At 51.7% G+C, this 23,440-nt stretch overlaps 1 protein-coding gene across 4 annotated transcripts in view; it reads right to left on the minus strand.

Annotated features, from left to right (window-relative positions):
- The window catches only part of EXT2 (exostosin glycosyltransferase 2), a 62,969-nt gene extending 39,529 nt beyond the window's left edge, over window positions 1-23,440 (minus strand). Inside the window, exons 1-7 of one of the 4 annotated variants that reach the window (XM_069740010.1) lie at window positions 23,320-23,440; window positions 20,442-21,007; window positions 19,560-19,649; window positions 17,719-17,832; window positions 16,206-16,401; window positions 15,807-15,946; window positions 15,604-15,697 (exon numbers count right to left, since the gene is read on the minus strand). In XM_069740010.1, the coding sequence (XP_069596111.1) occupies window positions 15,604-15,697; window positions 15,807-15,946; window positions 16,206-16,401; window positions 17,719-17,832; window positions 19,560-19,649; window positions 20,442-20,977 (1,170 nt within the window). In that variant the 5' untranslated portion in view covers window positions 20,978-21,007; window positions 23,320-23,440. Of the gene's footprint in view, window positions 1-15,603; window positions 15,698-15,806; window positions 15,947-16,205; window positions 16,402-17,718; window positions 17,833-19,559; window positions 19,650-20,441; window positions 21,008-23,284 lie in introns of all 4 variants that reach the window. The other 3 variants (XM_069740011.1, XM_069740012.1, XM_069740014.1) reach the window with 3 other exon arrangements.

Genomic DNA, 23,440 nt, shown 5'->3' on the forward strand with positions numbered 1-23,440 from the left:
TGGGGAGGAGACCATGGGGAGGAGACCATGGGGAGGAGACCTTGGAGAGGAGACCATGGGGAGGAGACCTTGGGAAGGAGACCATGGGGAAGAGACTATGGGGAGGAAACCATGGGGTGGAGACCTTGGGGAGGAGACCATGGGGAGGAGACCAAGGCGAGGAGACCATGGGGAGGAGACCATGGAGAGGAGACCTTGGGGAGGAGACCATGGGGAGGAGACCGAGGCGAGGAGACCATGGGGAGGAGACCTTGGGGAGGAGACCATGGGGAGGAGACCATGGGGAGGAGACCTTGGGGAGGAGACCTTGGGGAGGAGACCTTGGGGAGGAGACCATGGGGAGGAGACCTTGGGGAGGAGACCTTGGGGAGGAGACCTTGGGGAGGAGACCATGGGGAGGAGACCATGGGGAGGAGACCATGGGGAGGAGACCTTGGGGAGGAGACCTTGGGGAGGAGACCTTGGGGAGGAGACCTTGGGGAGGAGACCATGGGGAGGAGACCATGGGGAGGAGACCTTGGAGAGGAGACCATGGGGAGGAGACCATGGGGAGGAGACCATGGGAAGGAGACCTTGGAGAGGAGACCATGGGGAGGAGACCATGGGGAGGAGACCATGGGGAGGAGACGTATGAGATCACATCAATGACATCACACTTGGGAAAGCCTGCTTGTCCAGTAAATATTAAGAGAGTGAGTAGGGAGATGCAGCTACATTTCTCTGAGCTTGTGAGACGGAAAAAAAAAACCAGGGGAAGGAGACATGATTGAGCGCAGCATTAGTATTACACTAAGATAACCCTGCACAATCCAACAGGTAAGAAGAAAAAGAATGATAATTTCTGTAATTGGAGGAATCTCCTTATTGGTTCTATCAGGTCACCATCCACCCTCTGGATTATCAGATGCCGGATTAATAGAGCTCTATTTGATCTATAGTGCTGTATACGCTATACTCTTTATGTCCTCATGATGACAGACAGAACAGTGCACACACGGCGGATGTGTAAATCCTGGGAGTTACCCCCACAACCTTGCGGTGTATAAAAGCCCCGGCCCCATCATCTATCAGCGCAGCCACTTGTCCGAGCCCATTTTTATAATACTAACAGTTTTCCAGCTTTCTACCCCTTTAAAAGTGGTGCGGTTTCGGGCGCAGGGCCAGCAGTCATCCATCACTCCCAGGACCTGCCTCGTTAGGCAGCTCCTAATTTGATTTTGCCCGTTCCAAGCTTACAAGGTTTGGGTTTTAAATTAAGGGCTGCACACTTTAAATATTCAGTGGCAAATCATAGCTGACGTTCTACATATGACCCGGCCATAACTCACATGGATTATTTATGACGTCTGCACTTTTTTTTTTCCACAATGGCTGTGATTAACTCTTCTGCGGAGAGGAGAGCGAGGTCCCCAGGACCGACGCAGTGCACGCTTTTCTTCTGTTACCTAAGCCCTATTTTCCTTCTTAATTCTTTTCGCAGGGTTCCCCGCCATCATTCACCTCCTTTCTCTTAGGGCTCAAAGGAGCGCGGGTCAAGGAGTTGTGCAGGCATCTAATAAATACTGGAGGAAAGATCTGAAGGCAGGCAGAGGTTTCTTTCCTACTTATTAAACCCAATCCCCTGGTGAAAGTCTGGCTAACGACTGTGGCGACTCTGCGGTAATCAGCAGCACGTCACGTCCTGACGGTTCCTGCAGCTCCATCCTTGGGGACCAGCGGCCACTCGTCTGCTCCATGCTGGTCAGTGTTGTGCCACTTCTGAGGTCCTGTTCTGTTTGTATGTTGCCCAGGATGGAACCTTCATGGGATTTTCATCATAGCGGCAAGAAAGGAAATTTGCCTACCCAGCTCTCTGCATTCGAGTCTATTGGACATGTGGACAAGTCCTAAGGAAAAACCCTACAGATTACAAACTTTCCCTCGAAAAATGGAGTCTTATGTAAATAAAGAGTAATTGTTTAAAAATGAAAGATTTGCAATTTAACTCATTTTCAAGATCTCTGTTTACTGTCAGTGTGTAGGGACATTACTGCTTACCTCCAGAGGCTGAAAACTCAAAGACCAAACACTCGTTACAGATACATTGTAACAAATCCTTCTGTTAGGATAATGCTCTGTGAGCAGCACAAAAGTCTCTTCCCCAGTCCCCTCTCCCCAATCTCCTCTCCCGTCCCTTCCCCTCCCCAATCCCCTCTCACATCCCTTCCCTTCCCCAATCCCATCCCTTATCCCCTCTCCCGTCCCTTCCTTTATCCCCTCTCCCATCCCTTTCCTTCCCCAATCCCATCCCTTATCCCCTCTCCTATCCCTTTCCCCGTCCCTTCCCAATCCCCACTCCCGTCCCTTCCCCGTCCCTTCCCAATCCCCTCTCCCGTCCCTTCCCCTCCCCAATCCCCTCTCCCGTCCCTTCCCCTCCCCAATCCCCTCTCCCGTCCCTTCCCCTCTCCTATCCCTCTCCCGTCCCTTCCCCTATCCCTCTCCCGTCCCCTTCCCTATCCCGTCCCTTCCCCTCCCCTATCCCTCTCCCGTCCCTTCCCCTCACCAATCCCCTCTCCCGTCCCTTCCCCAATCCCCTTTCCCATCCCTTCCCTTCCCCAATCCCATCCCTTATCCCCTCTCCCGTCCCTTCCTTTATCCCCTCTCCCATCCCTTTCCTTCCCCAATCCCATCCCTTATCCCCTCTCCCATCCCTTCCCCGTCCCTTCCCAATCCCCTCTCCCGTCCCTTCCCAATCCCCTCTCCCGTCCCTTCCCCTCCCCAATCCCCTCTCCCGTCCCTTCCCCTCCCCAATCCCCTCTCCCGTCCCTTCCCCTATCCCTCTCCCGTCCCCTTCCCTATCCCTCTCCCGTCTCTTCCCCTCCCCTATCCCTCTCCCGTCCCTTCCCCTATCCCTCTCCCGTCCCTTCCCCTCACCAATCCCCTCTCCCGTCCCTTCCCCAATCCCCTCTCACATCCCTTCCCTTCCCCAATCCCATCCCTTCCCTTCCCCAATCCCATCCCTTATCCCCTCTCCCGTCCCTTCCTTTATCCCCTCTCCCATCCCTTTCCTTCCCCAATCCCATCCCTTATCCCCTCTCCTATCCCTTTCCCCGTCCCTTCCCAATCCCCACTCCCGTCCCTTCCCCGTCCCTTCCCAATCCCCTCTCCCGTCCCTTCCCCTCCCCAATCCCCTCTCCTGTCCCTTCCCCTCCCCAATCCCCTCTCCTGTCCCTTCCCCTCTCCTATCCCTCTCCCGTCCCCTTCCCTATCCCGTCCCTTCCCCTCCCCTATCCCTCTCCCGTCCCTTCCCCTCACCAATCCCCTCTCCCGTCCCTTCCCCTCCCCTATCCCTCTCCCGTCCCTTCCCCTCACCAATCCCCTCTCCCGTCCCTTCCCCAATCCCCTTTCCCATCCCTTCCCTTCCCCAATCCCATCCCTTATCCCCTCTCCCGTCCCTTCCTTTATCCCCTCTCCCATCCCTTTCCTTCCCCAATCCCATCCCTTATCCCCTCTCCCATCCCTTCCCCGTCCCTTCCCAATCCCCTCTCCCGTCCCTTCCCAATCCCCTCTCCCGTCCCTTCCTTTATCCCCTCTCCCATCCCTTTCCTTCCCCAATCCCATCCCTTATCCCCTCTCCTATCCCTTTCCCCGTCCCTTCCCAATCCCCACTCCCGTCCCTTCCCCGTCCCTTCCCAATCCCCTCTCCCGTCCCTTACCCTCCCCAATCCCCTCTCCCGTCACTTCCCCTCCCCAATCCCCTCTCCTGTCCCTTCCCCTCTCCTATCCCTCTCCCGTCCCCTTCCCTATCCCGTCCCTTCCCCTCCCCTATCCCTCTCCCGTCCCTTCCCCTCCCCAATCCCCTCTCCCGTCCCTTCCCCTCCCCTATCCCTCTCCCGTCCCTTCCCCTCACCAATCCCCTCTCCCGTCCCTTCCCCAATCCCCTTTCCCATCCCTTCCCTTCCCCAATCCCATCCCTTATCCCCTCTCCCGTCCCTTCCTTTATCCCCTCTCCCATCCCTTTCCTTCCCCAATCCCATCCCTTATCCCCTCTCCCATCCCTTCCCCGTCCCTTCCCAATCCCCTCTCCCGTCCCTTCCCAATCCCCTCTCCCGTCCCTTCCCCTCCCCAATCCCCTCTCCCGTCCCTTCCCCTCCCCAATCCCCTCTCCCGTCCCTTCCCCTCCCCAATCCCCTCTCCCGTCCCTTCCCCTATCCCTCTCCCTTCCCTATCCCTCTCCCGTCTCTTCCCCTCCCCTATCCCTCTCCCGTCCCTTCCCCTATCCCTCTCCCGTCCCTTCCCCTCACCAATCCCCTCTCCCGTCCCTTCCCCAATCCCCTCTCCCATCCCTTCCCTTCCCCAATCCCATCCCTTATCCCCTCTCCCGTCCCTTCCTTTATCCCCTCTCCCATCCCTTTCCTTCCCCAATCCCATCCCTTATCCCCTCTCCCATCCCTTCCCCGTCCCTTCCCAATCCCCTCTCCCGTCCCTTCCCAATCCCCTCTCCCGTCCCTTCCCCTCCCCGTTCCTTCCCAATCCCCTCTCCCGTCCCTTCCCCTCCCCAATCCCCTCTCCCGTCCCTTCCCCTCCCCAATCCCCTCTCCCGTCCCTTCCCCTCCCCAATCCCCTCTCCCGTCCCTTCCCCTCCCCAATCCCCTCTCCCGTCCCTTCCCCTCCCCTATCCCCTCTCCCGTCCCTTCCCCTCCCCTATCCCGTCTCTTCCCCTCCCCTATCCCTCTCTCGTCCCTTCCCCTCCCCAATCCCCTCTCCCGTCCCTTCCCCAATCCCCTCTCCCGTCCCTTCCCCAATCCTCTCTCCCGTCCCTTCCCCAATCCTGTGATGAATAGGTAATTCAGTACCACAATGGACATAGAAGTCAGAGCACATACAGTGACCTGACAAAACCCAAAAACATAGGACGAGCTCTGAGACGTGGGAACTCTGCTGACCGCAATCCCTAATCCTCTCCAACTACACTAGAGGCAGCCGTGGATTGCGCCTAACGCTCCCTATGCAACTCGGCATAGCCTGAGAAACTAGCTAGCCTGAAGATAGAAAATAAGCCTACCTTGCCTCAGAGAAATACCCCAAAGGAAAAGGCAGCCCCCCACATATAATGACTGTGAGTAAGATGAAAAGACAAACGTAGAGATGAAATAGATTTAGCAAAGTGAGGCCCGACTTTCTGAACAGAGCGAGGATAGGAAAGGTAACTTTGCGGTCAACACAAAACCCTACAAACAACCACGCAAAGGGGGCAAAAAGACCCTCCGTACCGACTAATGGCACGGAGGTACACCCTCTGCGTCCCAGAGCTTCCAGCAAGCAAGAAAAACCAAATAAGCAAGCTGGACAGAAAAAACAGTAAACAAAATTAACACAAGTGAAACTTAGCTATGCAGAGCAGCAGGCCACAGGAACGATCCAGGAGGAAGCAAGTCCAATACTAGAACATTGACTGGAGGCCAGGATCAAAGCACTAGGTGGAGTTAAATAGAGCAGCACCTAACGACTTCACCACATCACCTGAGGAAGGAAACTCAGAAGCCGCAGTACCACTTTCCTCCACCAACGGAAGCTCATAGAGAGAATCAGCCGAAGTACCACTTGTGACCACAGGAGGGAGCTCTGCCACAGAATTCACAACAGTACTCCCCCCCTTGAGGAGGGGTCACCGAACCCTCACCAGAGCCCCCAGGACAACCAGGATGAGCCATATGAAAGGCACGAACAAGATCGGGAGCATGGACATCAGAGGCAAAGACCCAGGAATTATCTTCCTGAGCATAACCCTTCCACTTAACCAGATACTGGAGTTTCCGTCTTAAAACACGAGAATCCAAAATCTTCTCCACAATATACAACTCCCCCTCCACCAAAACCGGGGCAGGAGGATCAACAGATGGAACCATAGATGCCACGTATCTCCGCAACAATGACCTATGGAATACGTTATGGATGGAAAAAGAATCTGGAAGGGTCAAACGAAAAGACACAGGATTAAGAACCTCAGAAATCCTATACGGACCAATGAAACGAGGTTTAAACTTAGGAGAGGAAGCCTTCATAGGAATATGACGAGAAGATAACCAAACCAGATCCCCAACACGAAGTCAGGGACCCACACAGCGTCTGCGATTAGCGAAACGTTGAGCCTTCTCCTAGGACAAGGTCAAATTGTCCACTACATGAGTCCAAATCTGCTGCAACCTGTCCACCACAGTATCCACACCAGGACAGTCCGAAGACTCAACCTGCCCTGAAGAGAAACGAGGATGGAACCCAGAGTTGCAGAAAAACGGCGAAACCAAGGTAGCCGAGCTGGCCCGATTATTAAGGGCGAACTCAGCCAAAGGCAAAAAGGACACCCAGTCATCCTGATCAGCAGAAACAAAGCATCTCAGATATGTTTTCAAGGTCTGATTGGTTCGTTCGGTCTGGCCATTAGTCTGAGGATGGAAAGCCGAGGAAAAAGACAAGTCAATGCCCATCCTTGCACAAAAGGCTCGCCAAAACCTCGAAACAAACTGGGAACCTCTGTCAGAAACGATATTCTCTGGAATGCCATGTAAACGAACCACATGCTGGAAGAACAATGGCACCAAATCAGAGGAGGAAGGTAATTTAGACAAGGGTACCAAATGGACCATCTTAGAGAAGCGATCACAAACCACCCAAACGACTGACATTTTTTGAGAGACGGGAAGATCTGAAATAAAATCCATAGAGATATGTGTCCAAGGCCTCTTCGGGACCGGCAAGGGCAAAAGCAACCCACTGGCACGAGAACAGCAGGGCTTAGCCCGAGCACAAATCCCACAGGACTGCACAAAAGTACGCACATCCAGCGACAGAGATGGCCACCAAAAGGATCTAGCCACTAACTCTCTGGTACCAAAGATTCCAGGATGACCAGCCAACACCAAACAATGAACCTCAGAGATAACTTTATTCGTCCACCTATCAGGGACAAACAGTTTCTCCGCTGGGCAACGATCAGGTTTATCAGCCTGAAATTTTTGCAGCACCCGCCGCAAATCAGGGGAGATGGCAGACACAATTACTCCCTCTTTGAGGATACCCGCCGGCTCAGATACACCCGGAGAGTCGGGCACAAAACTCCTAGACAGGGCATCCGCCTTCACATTTTTAGAGCCTGGAAGGTACGAAATCACAAAGTCAAAACGGGCGAAAAACAGCGACCAACGAGCCTGTCTAGGATTCAACCGCTTGGCAGACTCGAGATAAGTCAAGTTCTTATGATCAGTCAAGACCACCATGCGATGCTTAGCTCCCTCAAGCCAATGACGCCACTCCTCGAATGCCCACTTCATGGCCAGCAACTCTCGATTGCCCACATCATAATTTCGCTCAGCAGGCGAAAACTTCCTGGAAAAGAAGGCGCATGGTTTCATCACCGAGCAATCAGAACTTCTCTGCGACAAAACAGCCCCCGCTCCAATCTCAGAAGCATCAACCTCGACAAAAGGACAAAAAGACCCTCTGTACCGACTAACGGCACGGAGGTACACCCTCTGCGTCCCAGAGCTTCCAGCAAGCAAGAAAAACCAAATAAGCAAGCTGGACAGAAAAAACAGTAAACAAAAATAACACAAGCGAAACTTAGCTATGCAGAGCAGTAGGCCACAGGAACGATCCAGGAGGAAGCAAGTCCAATACTAGAACATTGACTGGAGGCCAGGATCAAAGCACTAGGTGGAGTTAAATAGAGCAGCACCTAACGACTTCACCACATCACCTGAGGAAGGAAACTCAGAAGCCGCAGTACCACTTTCCTCCACCAACGGAAGCTCATAGAGAGAATCAGCCGAAGTACCACTTGTGACCACAGGAGGGAGCTCTGCCACAGAATTCACAACAAAATCCCCTCTCCCGTCCCTTCCCCTCCCCAATCCCCTCTCACATCCCTTCCCCAATCCCCTCTCCCATCCCTTCCCCAATCCCATCCCTTATCCCCTCTCCCGTCCCTTCCTTTATCCCCTCTCCCATCCCTTTCCTTCCCCAATCCCATCCCTTATCCCCTCTCCCGTCCCTTCCCCGTCCCTTCCCAATCCCCTCTCCCGTCCCTTCCCCTCCCCAATCCCCTCTCCCGTCCCTTCCCCTCCCCAATCCCCTCTCCCGTCCCTTCCCCTCCCCAATCCCCTCTCCCGTCCCTTCCCCTCCCCAATCCCCTCTCCCTTCCCCCCCCAATCCCCTCTCCCGTCCCTTCCCCTCTCCTATCCCTCTCCCGTCCCTTCCCCTATCCCTCTCCCGTCCCTTCCCCTATCCCGTCCCTTCCCCTATCCCTCTACCGTCCCTTCTCCTCCCCTATCCCTCTCCCGTCCCTTCCCCTATCCCTCTCCCGTCCCCTCACCAATCCCCTCTCCCGTCCCTTCCCCAATCCCCTCTCCCATCCCTTCCCCAATCCCATCCCTTATCCCCTCTCCCGTCCCTTCCTTTATCCCCTCTCCCATCCCTTTCCTTCCCCAATCCCATCCCTTATCCCCTCTCCCATCCCTTCCCCGTCCCTTCCAAATCCCCTCTCCCGTCCCTTCCCAATCCCCTCTCCCGTCCCTTCCCCAATCCCCTCTCCCGTCCCTTCCCCTCCCCTATCCCGTCCCTTCCCCTCCCCTATCCCTCTCCCGTCCCTTCCCCAATCCCCTCTCCCGTCCCTTCCCCAATCTCCTCTCCCGTTCCTTCCCCAATCCCCTCTCCCGTCCCTTCCCCTCCCCAATCCCCTCTCCCGTCCCTTCCCCAATCCCCTCTCCCGTCCCTTCCCCTCCCCAATCCCCTCTCCCGTCCCTTCCCCAATCCCCTCTCCCCTCTCCTCCCCAATCCCCTCTCCCGTCCCTTCCCCAATCCCCTCTCCCGTACCTTCCCCAATCTCCTCTCCCGTTCCTTCCCCTCCCCAATCCCCTCTCCCGTTCCTTCCCCTCCCCAATCCCCTCTCCCGTCCCTTCCCCAATCCCCTCTCCCGTCCCTTCCCCAATCCCCTCTCCCGTCCCTTCCCCAATCCCCTCTCCCGTCCCTTCCCCTCCCCAATCCCCTCTCCCGTCCCTTCCCCTCCCCAATCCCCTCTCCCGTCCCTTCCCCTCCCCAATCTCCTCTCCCGTCCCTTCCCCAATCTCCTCTCCCGTTCCTTCCCCAATCCCTCTCCCGTCCCTTCCCCAATCCCCTCTCCCGTCCCGTCCCTTCCCCAATCCCCTCTCCCGTCCCTTCCCCAATCCCCTCTCCCGTCCCTTCCCCTCCCCAATCTCCTCTCCCGTCCCTTCCCCTCCCCAATCTCCTCTCCCGTCCCTTCCCCTCCCCAATCTCCTCTCCCGTCCCTTCCCCAATCTCCTCTCCCGTTCCTTCCCCAATCCCTCTCCCGTCCCTTCCCCAATCCCCTCTCCCGTCCCTTCCCCAATCCCCTCTCCCGTCCCTTCCCCAATCCCCTCTCCCGTCCCTTCCCCAATCCCCTCTCCCGTCCCTTCCCCTCCCCAATCTCCTCTCCCGTCCCTTCCCCAATCTCCTCTCCCGTCCCTTCCCCAATCTCCTCTCCCGTTCCTTCCCCAATCCCTCTCCCGTCCCTTCCCCAATCTCCTCTCCCGTCCCTTCCCCAATCTCCTCTCCCGTTCCTTCCCCAATCCCCTCTCCCGTCCCTTCCCCTCCCCAATCCCCTCTCCCGTCCCTTCCCCTCCCCAATCCCCTCTCCCGTCCCTTCCCCTCCCCAATCCCCTCTCCCGTCCCTTCCCCTCCCCAATCTCCTCTCCCGTCCCTTCCCCAATCTCCTCTCCCGTTCCTTCCCCAATCCCTCTCCCGTCCCTTCCCCTCCCCAATCCCCTCTCCCATCCCCTCTGTGCATAGGGACATTCCTGTTTACTTTCAGAGGCTGAAAACTCAGAGACCAAATACCTGTTCCAGTGTCTGTAACAAACCCTTCTGTTGGAGATAATGCATCCTCTTCCTAATAACTTGTGTATAGACTGTAAGAAACTGCAGACGTTCAAGCAGAACTACAGGTGCTCATACACCCTGAAGAGAGATCAGGGAAATGATCAATTAGACTGACCCCTTCTCCCCGATACATATGCACGCTCATTTAAACCGATCATGCATGTGTTTTCAATAGGGAACGTGGAGTAAGCCACTGCCAGATATCACAAAATGATAGGACACTGCAAGTCAGCATGCCCAATCCGAAATCCCATGCACACAAGATAATTGGCAAGTCCCACCGGTGGGTTTTGCTGACTTTGCCCTGTTGTGCATGGGCAGCTTAGGACAGAGGGGATTATTAGCCAGGTTTCCATTCAGCGACTGCAAAGAAAAACTAGCGCTGACCTATCCAGCTCACAGAGGAAAGTTTACTATAAAGTTCTAATCTTATAGTTACTCATCCTAGAACAAAGCTCGGTCTAATAGAACTTAATTAGAAGAGGACGACTTGGGGGCCGTCTCATCCCAGAACCCCCCATAAAAAAACAAAGCCGCCATAACGATCAGCTGATTGATCGCGAAGTCTGGTCCTCCCAGCCCTCTACAGTGGCCACTGCAGGAGGAACGCGGTATTACATGATTCAATGAATTACTAGGCCACGGCCGCCAGGGCGGGGACCAATGGCATAAGTTATTCCAAAGGGTCCCAAGAAGACGACTGGACAACCCCTTTAAACATGTAACTTGCTAGTGTTAAGGGCACCTCTTGCACCACCCATCTCAGCCTGTTATGGACGCCGAAGGTTACACATTTCCTAGGGGAAAAAAAAAAATATATATTTTTTTTCCAAGATCCCTATTCATGGCGCCCTGTGGGGAGGAAAGAATGAGATCCTCCTGCTGCAGGGGACCCCCGCTGTGTGAATACATCCCCCCTAAAAAACACAATGAGGCCAGGCGGGGGAGAGTTGAAAGCAGATCTGTGCTGTCAGTAACCGCACTTCAGAGTCTGGTGGGGTCAGAGGTTACTCAAGCAAAATCCACCAGCGGAATGAAAGCTTGTAGAAGCCGCAGTGCAGATAAATCACAGATCTGTTTCCACCTCTCCGCGCCCCTGCCCCGCACATGCTGCGCCGCTCCTCAGATACTATTTCACTTGTCAGAATTACACTCCTGTCCTACCTGACGTGGGGGTCCGGCCACATCAAGATCCATCAGCAGAAAATTCCTACATTTCGACCCCACCTACACCAGGTTCACTGGAGACGCAGCCACGCCGATCGGTCCCACGCGTTTCACACTTAAAGGGGCTGTCCACTACTTTACTATTGATGGCCTATTCTTACCTGATCGGTGGGGGTGCTCTCCGTCCGGCTGGAGGTTGTCTGATGCTGCCGGCTGGGGTGGCAGGTATGCACCCCCAAAGATCAGATACTGATGGTCTATCCTAAGGAAAGGCCATCAATAAAAAGTAATGACAAAACCTCTAAGTTTGAGTTGCATAGGATCGAGATGCTTTACTGCGTTTATGCTGAGCTTTGGCTACCGTAGAGGTTGAAACATAGGAGTGTGTCTTCAGAGGGAACAGAAAAGAAAGTCTCAAAACAGCTCATCTCCACTCCACCCAAACAAAACACAAGGATCGGGCATCTTTACAAAACTGCTTGATTCTTTTCTCCATCAACAACTTGCCCAAACTCGCTGCTGAGCCCCAAACTTGCTGCTGAGCCCCAAACTTGCTGCTGAGCCCCAAACTTGCTGCTGAGCCCCAAACTTGCTGCTGAGCCCAAATTTGCTGTCGAGCCCAAACTTGCTGCTGAGGCTCAAACTTGCTGCCGAGCCCCAAACTTGCTGCCGAGGCCCAAACTTGCTGCTGAGGCTCAAACTTGCTGCCGAGCCCAAATTTGCTGTCGAGCCCAAACTTGCTGCTGAGGCTCAAACTTGCTGCCGAGCCCCAAACTTGCTGCCGAGGCCCAAACTTGCTGCCGAGCCCCAAACTTGCTGCCGAGGCCCAAACTTGCTGCCGAGGCCCAAACTTGCTGCCGAGGCCCAAACTTGCTGCCGAGGCCCAAACTTGCTGCCGAGGCCCAAACTTGCTGCTGCATGCCCTTAATTGTTTACCAGGCATAGACCTGTAATTTTAGGAGCAACTATGCTTTGCCTAATTCGGCGAAACATGACTTTACCCGTTCTGGGCTTGTAACACAGGACACGTCCTGTACTAAATGTGAGTCACTGAGCCTGCTAAAAAAAATAAAAAAAATAAATAAATGAAGCTCCATGGATCGTGGCTGAGTCATGGAGGGGTAGACCGCAAATTCTATAGTTCCAAAAAAGTTGACGAAAAGTTTTGCAACTTTCAAATTTATGTTTTTTTAATTTCCAACATCTGTGCTTGCTGGCAGTGAATGGATTAAGTCCTTTTTTACATTATAGGTTCAAATCTTCGCTATGAATCACTTGTACAGAAAAAAAAAAAAAGTTATGGTGTGACGAGACCATTCTCTGTGCGTCTCATGACGGATCCCCATCCGCTAATCTGCAGTACCAAAGCCTGAGGGACACAAGAGCAACACCAGTCCCACTGCACAGACTGCGCCAACAAGTGAGACGGGCGCACTTCTGAAGAAAGTTTTGCATGGATTGCTAAAGAGACGCATATATCAAGGAGTAAATAGGAGCTGTTGACAGTCAGACATTAGGATGACGTTCACAAAAGTGACAGTAATCCACAGAAATCTTGGATCGTATAGCCTCAAGTAACATCCAAGGGCCATGTACTATTAATTAATGCCGCCATTTGTGCTAATTCTGCAGTTTTCAGCATGAGAGCGGTGCAGAAATGCTGATTACGGATTGGCACTGGGCCCTGTAACTGCTGACGGAGTAAATAGTGAAATCCTAGAGCGACATCTACAGGCGGGAAGGTGAACTGCAGCGGTACCGCACCTTTCAAACACTTCTCTATTTTGGCCACATGTGGATTATTTAGCAGAATCCGCAGAAGTTTTCCAGTAACAAGAACAGGACTACAGTCATCACATTACTATCTTACATAAGATCGTGCAGTTACAACAGCGGTCACTGCGAAACAATGGACCCCAGAAAAGCAGGTGACCATCATCCCCGAGCTGAGTGATGTGGGGGTTCAGCCGTCACTGACAATACTCCATCCACGTCTATACATTTAGTGCAACCTCCCTATATCCCCTGCAAATGACAAAGGTACAGTTAGCACTGCCTCCTTGTTTCTCCCTGTACACGATACAGGCTCAGATAGTACTGCCTCCTTGTTTCTCCCTGTACACGATACAGGCTCAGATAGTACTGCCTCCTTGTTTCTCCCTGCATATATAATACAGGTACAGATAGTACTGCCTCCTTGTTTCTCCCTGTACACGATACAGGCACAGAGAGTAGTAATAATCTTATAATAATCTTTATTTTTATATAGCGCTAACATATTCCGCAGCGTTTTACAGTTTGCACACATTATCATCGCTGTCCCTGATGGGGCTCACAATCTAAACTCCCTATCAGTATGTCTTTGGAGTACTACCTCCTTGTTTCTCCCTGTACATATGATACAGGTACAAATGGCACTGCCTCATTTCTTCCTGTATATGACGCAGGTACAGATAGCACTGCCTCCTTGCTTCTCCCTGTATATGATACAGGTACAAATAGTACTGCCTCGTTGATTCTCCCTGTACATGTGAAACAGGCTCAGATAGTACTGCCTCTTTCTTTCTCCCTGCATAGGATACTGGTACAGATGACACTGCCTCCTGGTTTCTCCCTGTACATATGACACAGGCACAGATAGCACTACCTCCTTGTTTCTCCCTGTACATGTGATACAGGCTCAGATAGTACTGCCTCTGTTTCTCCCTGCATAGGATACTGGTACAGATAGCACTGCCTCCTTGTTTCTCCCTGTACATATGATACAGGTACAGATAGCACTGCCTCCTTGTTTCTCCCTGCATATATGATACAGGTACAGATAGCACTGCCTCCTTGTTTCTCCCTGTATAGGATACTGGTACAGATGACATTGCCTCCTGGTTTCTCCCTGTACATATGATATAGATAATACTGTCTCCTTGTTTCTCCCTGTACATATGATACAGATAGCACTGCCTCCTTGTTTCTCCCTGCATATATGATACAGGTACAGATAGCACTGCCTTCTTGTTTTTCCCTGCACATATGATACAGGTACAGATAGCACTGCCTCCTTGTTTCTCCCTGCATATGATACAGGTACAGATAGTACTGCCTCCTTGTTTCTCCCTGTACATATGATCCAGGTACAGATGGCACTGCATCCTTGTTTCTCCCTGGATATGACACAGGTACAGATAGCACTGCCTCCTTGTTTCTCCCTGTAAATATGATACAGGTACAGATAGAACTGCCTCCTTGTTTCTCCCTGCATATATGATAGAGGTATAGATAGTACTGCCTTCTTGTTTTTCCCTGCACATATGATACAGGTACAGATAGCACTGCCTCCTTGTTTCTCCCGTAGAGAATCTGGAAAGCTAGCACTCAATCAATATAGTTCACGGTGCCAGTGAACGGGACACTAAATCCCACAAGTCATAAAGTCAAAGTAATCACTGCACTCGTATAGTTTCAAGTTGCATATATCAAAAGTTTATTTGGCTTGGGTCAGTAGATAAATGCTTGGCGAATTTAACGTTTCGGCCAGCCCGTGGCCTTGCTCACAAAATCGCCTAATGGAAATCTGTTGTTTAAAGTAAGGATACCGTATGGCTGATGAGTCAGATAGGAGGACCCAAATGTGTAACCAAACTGATGTGGTATAAACGCTTGCCCGTGCACTACAGCTGTAATTCCAGCCGGAGGGTAAACAATTGCTGTCGTATATATACACTCAGGAGTACAGATCAGGCTGTGTAGATCATGTGCCTTCTGGACTATCCCAGGAAAAGCCGGGGAAGATAGTGCTGTCTCACATATGGAATCAGGGGCACAGATCAGGTGGTTCACTTATCTGTAGGTAGTGCTGGGGTCTCACATCTGTTCTCCTCGTTCCTGTGTGCAGAGCAAGCGTTGGTGGCCAGGTGGAGGGTGCCGACACAGACCTGCCTACCCACTGCCTTGACACAGGTCTGTGTCGGCACCCTCCACCTGGCCACCAACGCTTGCTCTGCACACAGGAACGAGGAGAACAGATGTGAGACCCCAGCACTACCTACAGATAAGTGAACCACCTGATCTGTGCCCCTGATTCCATATGTGAGACAGCACAGGCTTTTCCTGGGATAGTCCAGAAGGCACATGATCTACACAGCCTGATCTGTACTCCTGAGTGTATATATACGACAGCAATTGTTTACCCTCCGGCTGGAATTACAGCTGTAGTGCACGGGCAAGCGTTTATACCACATCAGTTTGGTTACACATTTGGGTCCTCCTATCTGACTCATCAGCCATACGGTATCCTTCCTTGTTTCTCCCTGCATATATGATAGAGGTACAGATAGTACTGCCTCCTTGTTTCTCCCTGTACATATGATACAGGTACAGATAGCACTGCCTCCTTGTTTCTCCCTGTATATGACGCAGGTACAGATAGTACTGTCTCCCTCTCTCAAGTCCTGTATCAGCTGTCATTCTTCCAAAAGCACTAAACAATGAATAACGAACCTTTTTTTGGTAACCTTGTGCACGGCTCACCTGTCTCTGCATCTCTTCCACTTGTCGTGGCGGCAGGTTCTGCAGGACACTGTACATTTCCAGAATCTTCTCCTCTGGAATCACCACGGAGGCTCTAAAAACCATAAATGAAATAAAACCAGATCAGACAATGAGATATAGGTGGATATTCCCTGCACAGCAGCATCTCTGAGAGCAGACATATCCACGGAAAGGATTATTACCTCTTCCAGTCCAACACCTCAGAAAAAGGCAATACATAGGAATCAGCGACAAGGACTGGAACACAGCCGGCCTGCAAGACGTCACTGAGAATGGCCTGTCCCAGGCGGGCGCCGCGGAGCACCAGGCAGAACGAGGCTTCCTGCAAAACATCACCGGTATTCAGGATCGTCCGATACAGTCAGGATACAAGCGATGCTTAACAATGAGGGTGAAACTGTACAGCACCATTACTAAGGAAAAGGCTCATAAATGTCCTCAGAGATACTGCATGGATATTCCGCAGCGGAAGAACTGACGCTCAGAATATTCCACGTAGGACGGAACAATGGCGACAACTTTCTGCACTGTACGATACTGTTATACAACTGCGCCCTCTGCCTGTACAGAGCTGTAATTACCTGCAGGACAAGGGGATAGTCGTAGACGCTGTTCTTGTGGCATCGCTTGCTGTGCGGCGGGGAATCGTCGGATAGATTGCTACATTTGTCGAGGATCAAGACGGATTCTCCATTCTCAGCGCGAATCGTCTCCAGATCGGCGCGGAACTCGGGGTGCACAGCCGTCTGGGACGAGACCAGGAAGAAAGTGCGAGCGCTGCAGGGTATAAGAGGGGATTCATGAGGATCATCATTACAGGGGTGGTCTCCCTTCCTCGCTCTTACATGCATGTATTTTTATAATTGGATATTATTACAAACCTTGCACTGTTTGATTTCTGCAGTGATGCGCTGTGCACAGACCGCATCGGAAGGTAATTGTACTGGGAAACAGAGCATTTAACCCCTTCATGACCTTGGGATTCTCCATTTTATGATGTTTTGATCACCTGTTATTGCGGCGACCAAAAAAAAAAAAAAAGTAATTCTGGAGTTTTGATATTTTTATATATTGATAGATCGGGCGAAAAAAAAAAGTAATTCTGGAGTTTTGATATTTTTATATATTGATAGATCGGGTGATTCTGAATGCGGTGATAACAAACGTGTATTTTTTTTTCTATTCTTTTATTTTGAATGGTGCGAAACGGGGGCGATTTGAACTTTTATATTTTTTTCATTTTTTTTATATTTTTAAAAACTTTTTTTTTTTTTTAAACTTTTTACCTGCTTCAACTGTCTGCGATCTTCCAGTCGTTTATGCTACACACAGCATCGGCCAAAGGGCCGCATGAGCAGATCGGCAAGGACAACCACAGAGTGCGGATTGTCATGCCAACCCACTGGCGGCCCCGTGTTCACGTGACACAGGTGCCGATGGGTGAGATTAGCGACGCGCTTCCTGCGCAGCCATGTTAAATGCCGCTGTCTGAGATTGACAACAGCATTTAACATTGTTAACAGCCGCGGGTGGATCGCGATTCCACCCACGGCTGTTAGGGGCACATGTCAGCTGATGTATAGAAATTACACAGTGTGGCCCTTAAACAGAGCGGAAAACTGCTACAATTTCTCCTGCATAATATCTCGGCCGAGACAGCGAAAAATGCAAAAAAGAAAAAAAGTTATAACTGCTGAAATGTAATCGTAAAATAATTTAAAAAAAAAAATTTTTTGCAAGGGGCAAATATCACCTGGTCATTGAGGGGCTAAAAGTGCAGCTGAAAATGCGCCATACGGGGTTAATATTATAGACAAGAACTGAAATTGTCAGAGCTGGGGGTGAGGGGGGGGTCACACACTGTGGCTGGCATTTTGCTGAAAAGGACATCTGCGAAGAGACCTCTTTCAGCCAATCATTCCATTACTGCTTTCCCCACATGTCCTTTCCAGCTGGATGCCAAGCACAACGTGAAGCCCACCGCCCCTGGTTCTGACTAGGTGCTCCTAACGCATAGTAGTTCAATCACTGATGGCAGCTTGAGACCATAAATAAAATACACAGATGGATCACCTGCCTGGCATTACCACTTACCCGGGTGCCCGCTCAGGTAGGTTCACTTCGGAGAGTGGACTGTACACTGGAATACTGACGTCATAACCCTGGCGGTACGTCCACGTCGAGAACCCTCCGCCAGCCAGCACCGCTCTGCAAAGAAGATAAAAGATTGATCTCATCGTCCGGGGAAAGTCGGGTCACCCCCATAGGTGGTCGGCCAGCAGGTTTACTAGAGAAGGGCTGCACATAACGCAATGGTGACCCATAATGAATATTGGGGTCAGTCCATGGAGATCGTCATCACTAACTGATACCATACTGACGACCATATACAGCCCTTTCATGTTTGGGGGTCACACAACACTCGGACCCCCATCGGTAATGTCTTTATGCTATAAGTTTCCAATAGTTAGAATGACTCTCAGGTTAATGGACGGATCCTGGCTGTGTGCGGAGGACAGGACGTGATAACATCTATGTAACCAGCACAACCTGCCATCGGACCCGTCATCGACTGCTGCAGGAGAAGCCACGTAGAGTCCTGTCCGGGGACGGTCTCCCCTCAGACACGGCGTCACTATACACCACACTCATTCCGGGAGTTTATCTGCTATTGTAAAAGGACAGTGAGAAAAACTGCAAAAAACCTACAGGTAAAGAGTCTTCCCACAATGACACACTGGTTAAATCAAGTGCACGTTAAAAGCATTTCTCATATTTTTTCCCATATCATTATCTATACTGTGAGATTTTGGAATCTCACAGTTTTTACATTGAGGCTCATAATGGGTTGAAATGTCGTGTTCTGTAACGAACGCTTCTCAGTAGTCTCATTATCATCACAGACAGGAAGGCAATGAAAGATGACTACTCCATACACAGTAAGTAACAAGAACATTCTCCTGTTCCCTAACGAAAACGTGAATGTCGCTGCAAGACACCTGTCTCCCTCCAGGCTCCATCCGTATCCTACGACCCCTCCCCCATTTTAGGGGAGACATCCGTACCCTATGACCCCCACCCAAGACTTTTAGGGGCGCCATCTGTACCCTACAACCTCCCCCCTCTACGGGCATTATCCGTACCCTACGACCCCTCCCCTCTACGGGCGTCATCCGTACCCTATGACCCCTCCCCTCTACGGGCGTCATCCGTACCCTTCGACCCCTCCCCTCTACAGGCGTCATCCACACCCTACGACCCCTCCCCCTTTTAGGGGCGTCACCCGTACCCTACGACCCATCCCCCTCTACAGGCGTCATCCGTACCCTACAACCTGCCCCCTCGACGGGTGTCATCTGTACCCTACGACCCCTCCCCCCTTTTAGGGTCGCCTTCCATACCCTATGACCCCTCCCCATCTATAGGCACCATACGTGCCCTACAACCCCTCCCCCTCTACAGATGCCATCCGTAACCTACGACCACCCCCACCCTTTTAGGGGAGCCATCCGTACCCTACGACCCCTCCTCCTATACGGACGCCATGCGCACCCTACGACACCCCCTCTACGGATGACATGCACACCCTACGACACCCCCTCTACGGATGACATGCGCACCCTACGACACCCCCTCTACGGATGACATGCGCACCCTACGACACACCCTCTACGGATGCTATGCGTGCCCTACGACCGCCTCCCCTCTATGGGCGCCATCCGTACCCTACACCCCCCCATAGACTCCATTCGTACCCTACGCTCCCCCTGACGGGCTCCATTCGTACCCTATGCCCTCCCATGTGCACTACAACCCTGCCCTATGTCCCCACTCTAGTTGTATTTTATCTTATTTCCCACAAAAACAATCGGCCTAATCCTTTTTATCTCCGACTCCGGCCAATTAGTGAGTGCATTATGTTCCCTGCCTCTCACCTGTCCCGGGGCACATCCAGAGCGGTGTTATAATCCGGGGGGCCTCCGGGAAGCATATTAAACAACAGGTGGTTTGTACCTCGGTCCCATCTACAAAAGAATAAAAGTAAAGAAGTTAAATTCCACGAAAATGTATCTCGCCTGGAGTTCCTAAATGTTCCTGGACGGCACGCTCCGCCGGGGCAGATAGCGGGCTCCTCCCGGCCTCTGCTGGGTGCTGCGTATATACATTATGCCTACATATACATTGGAGCAACCGCAGAATAATAATAAAATAAATACATCACAGAATGTAGGATTTTTTTTTTCCTTTAAATACTGGTGGCCAATAGTTGCAGATCTGGAAAGATAATTTTATTTCTGGTGACTGATAAGAGCGGCTTCCGGAGACGGGTTATCTCAGATGAAAAGTCATTGTGACCTCAACGCATTTCGCACTTTTTTACTCTTTTCTTTTTAACATAGCGATATGGCTGATTACAGAAAACAACAGCTCGCTGTACGTGCACCCTATGAAGCCAATAAAAAGGTTGTTGTACACGGGGCTACACAGGATGTAGAGATTTGCCCGTACACGTCAAAACATTTAAAAGGGATGTTCCAAATGTGGACATTTAGGTCCTATTTTCAGGTCCCACCTTAGAGGAGATGGGGGTCCCCCTGTCTAGATGTTTGCATGTAACCACAGGTATTTGTGGACACTAATCTATCGTTTTGTCATGAGAGGTTGAGGGTCTCCTGAAAAGGGTGCAAGAAAAAACCAAAGTTTAATGGGACCATTCACTAAAGTCAACTCCTATCCTCGCCCTATTAGGGGAGACCCTCTAAAGAGGGGGCGTCCACCATCCAGGGTGACCACCCAGCCCATCGCCCCTCTATTACCTGGGCAGCTTGGCCAGGGCCTGCGCAGTCTCCTTGATCCGCAGGTTGTTCTGGCTGAGCACATCGATAGACGGAAGGAAGAGGCAGGCTCGGCCGACATCGTCGGTGTAGAAGTCGCTCTCGGACACGGCGCTCAGCAGCTCGTTGTACTCCCGGGAGATGGTGTCCCCCACCGCGCGCCCGGACTCATCCGTGTATTTCTTTAAGGGGTAGATGTAAACTTTGACTTTGTTTTTAGGGTTGAAGCCGCAGCGGTACACATCGAAGCAAGTGTGCATCCGGCAGCTGAGGTCCCCCCTGTCCGGCAGCGGGCTGCTGTCCAAGAGCTTGACGGCCGGCACGTCGTGCACGCTGCGCTTCTCGGCGATCCAGTCGCCGGACGGTTCGATGCTGTGAGGCCAAAACTGGAACATGCCTGTGGCGATGAGGCCCAGGAGCACCACCGAGAACAAGGCAATGTAGTAGACGCGGTGCTTGGACTTCATTCTGGGGATCAGGACAGGACCCCGGGTGTTGTACTTGACCGAGGCGCACATAATGGACCCTCCTGCCCCGATCCTGCGCTGCTGCCGGGACCAAAACAGACAATCAGATGATGGCGGGACAATCAGATCTACATCACAGAAAAGCCAAGACCGGAAAACCCAATTCTCAATACCGAGTGCGTCATTATTGTTTCCTTAGAGGGGAATTACAGTTTAAAGGGAACCTGTCACCCCGTTTTTTCAGATTGAGATATAAATACTGTTAAATAGGGCCTGCGCTGTGCGTTACAATAGTGTATGTAGTGTACCCTGATTCCCCACCTATGCTGCGCAATACATTACCAAAGTCGCCATTTTCGCCTGTCAATCAGGCTGGTCTGGTCAGGTGGGCGTGGTGACATCGCTCTTTTCTTCCCCAGCTTTCCGTTGGTGGCGTAGTGGTGTGCGCATGTCGCAGTGACGAATCCACTGCGCGCACGTGAAGGAGCAGCGCGCGATCTGCGCTATTACCCCCTGTCATCGGTGGGGGCGGCCATCTTCCTGGGGCCGCGCGTGCGCAGATGGAGTGCTCTGCTGCATGAGGCTTCAGGAAAATGGCCGCGGGATGCCGCGCGTGCGCAGAAGAGATCGCGGCGGCCATTTTCCCAAAGCCGAGTTTGCATCTCGGCTTTGGGAAAATGGCCACCGCGATCTCTTCTGCGCACGCGCGGCATCCCGCGGCCATTTTCCTGAAGCCCCGTGCAGCAGAGCACTCCATCTGCGCACGCGCGGCCCCAGGAAGATGGCCGCCCCCACCGATGACAGGGATAACAGCGCAGATCACGCGCTGCTCCTTCACGTGCGCGCAGTGGATTCGTCACTGCGACATGCGCACACCACTACGCCACCAACGGAAAGCTGGGGAAGAAAAGAGCGATGTCACCACGCCCACCTGACCAGACCAGCCTGATTGACAGGCGAAAACGGCGACTTTGGTAATGTATTGCGCAGCATAGGTGGGGAATCAGGGTACACTACATACACTATTGTAACGCACAGCGCAGGCCCTATTTAACAGTATTTATATCTCAATCTGAAAAAACGGGGTGACAGGTTCCCTTTAAAGGGATTTTCCAGGGCAACACTGTATTATTTTAACCTTCTAGCAGTGGCTAAAATTCAAGCTAAGGCTATGTTCTCATGGAGAGTATTTTTTTCTGCAGCCAAAACATTCTCTTTTACCAGTAAAAACACTGTTAAAAAAAATAGGGATTTTTGTGTACTCACCGTAAAATCCTTTTCTCCGAGCCACTGATTGGGGGACACAGCTTGAACATGGTCCTGTGTCCCCCAATGTGGCGAAGGAGAAATAGGGATTTTTGTGTACTCACCGTAAAATCTTTTTCTCCGAGCCACTCACTGGGGGACACAGAACCATGTTCAAGCTGTGTCCCCCAATGTGGCGAAGGAGAAATAGGGATTTTTGTGTACTCACCGTAAAATCTTTTTCTCCGAGCCACTCATTGGGGGACACAGGACCGTGTTCAAGCTGTGTCCCCCAATGTGGCGAAGGAGAAAATGCCCATTTAGCAGCATTTTTCATGCATTGTTTGTAGCGGTTTTTTTTGGGTGCAGATTACATGTGTGCTTTGCTTACAGCACTTGTTTTATTCATCAAAAACTTTTTTTTGCAGAGTTTTTTCCCCCGCTTTTTATGGGTGGGAAGAAAAATAAAAAATCTGCAAAAACAAAGAAAGAATTGATGTGCTGCAGAGTTCAAAAACTCTTAAAGGCCATGTTCACACGCTGCGTTTTTGGCCGCTTATTTCTGAAACAAAACTTGCACGTTTTTTTCCTGATTTTTGTTGCAGAATAAACCTTCACTTGTCTGCAGTACGTTTAAAAAAAAAAAAAAAAATCACGAGCGCAGAAATTGCGGCAAAACAAATTAATTCTGCAGTTTTTTGGGGGAGTTTTTGTTTTTATGGAGTTAATCGCGCGATAAAAATGGCCGGCGACGCGCTTCTTCAGGTCGGTACGTTTAAGACGGCTCCGAACTTACAAAGTTTATGTTTATTTTAGTGGTTAAAAAATTAATTCTTCGCCATTTTCTGAGACCCCCGGCTTTTTATTTTTTCGTCCGTAGAGCGATGCGGTAACCGACCCTACGACAACGCGATTGTTGGCGTCTATGGCGCTGGGCGGCCATGTTGGCGTAGACACGAGGTCAGGTGACCGCAGGACGGTGACGCTAGCGTATAATATACGGGTAATAATACTGAATGTTCCTTGTACAGGGCTACAAATGGCAGCTACAGACTAAGTACACGTCTTGTAGACCCCCTGCGGTTATAGAAGCGGATACAACACAGGACACACCGTGCGGATAAGGCCTCGGCCTGCTCGCTCCTCACCTCGGCCCCCAGTAGCAGCAGCTCCCGGCCCCGGGCCGCCCCTGACACCGATCACTGCTCCTGCTTCATCCCTTCTCCGGAGACACCCGCACTGTGCGGAAATGACGTCACCGCCGGGACT

Source organism: Ranitomeya imitator, chromosome 9 (genome assembly GCF_032444005.1).
Source record: "Ranitomeya imitator isolate aRanImi1 chromosome 9, aRanImi1.pri, whole genome shotgun sequence".
Lineage (NCBI taxonomy): Eukaryota > Metazoa > Chordata > Amphibia > Anura > Dendrobatidae > Ranitomeya > Ranitomeya imitator.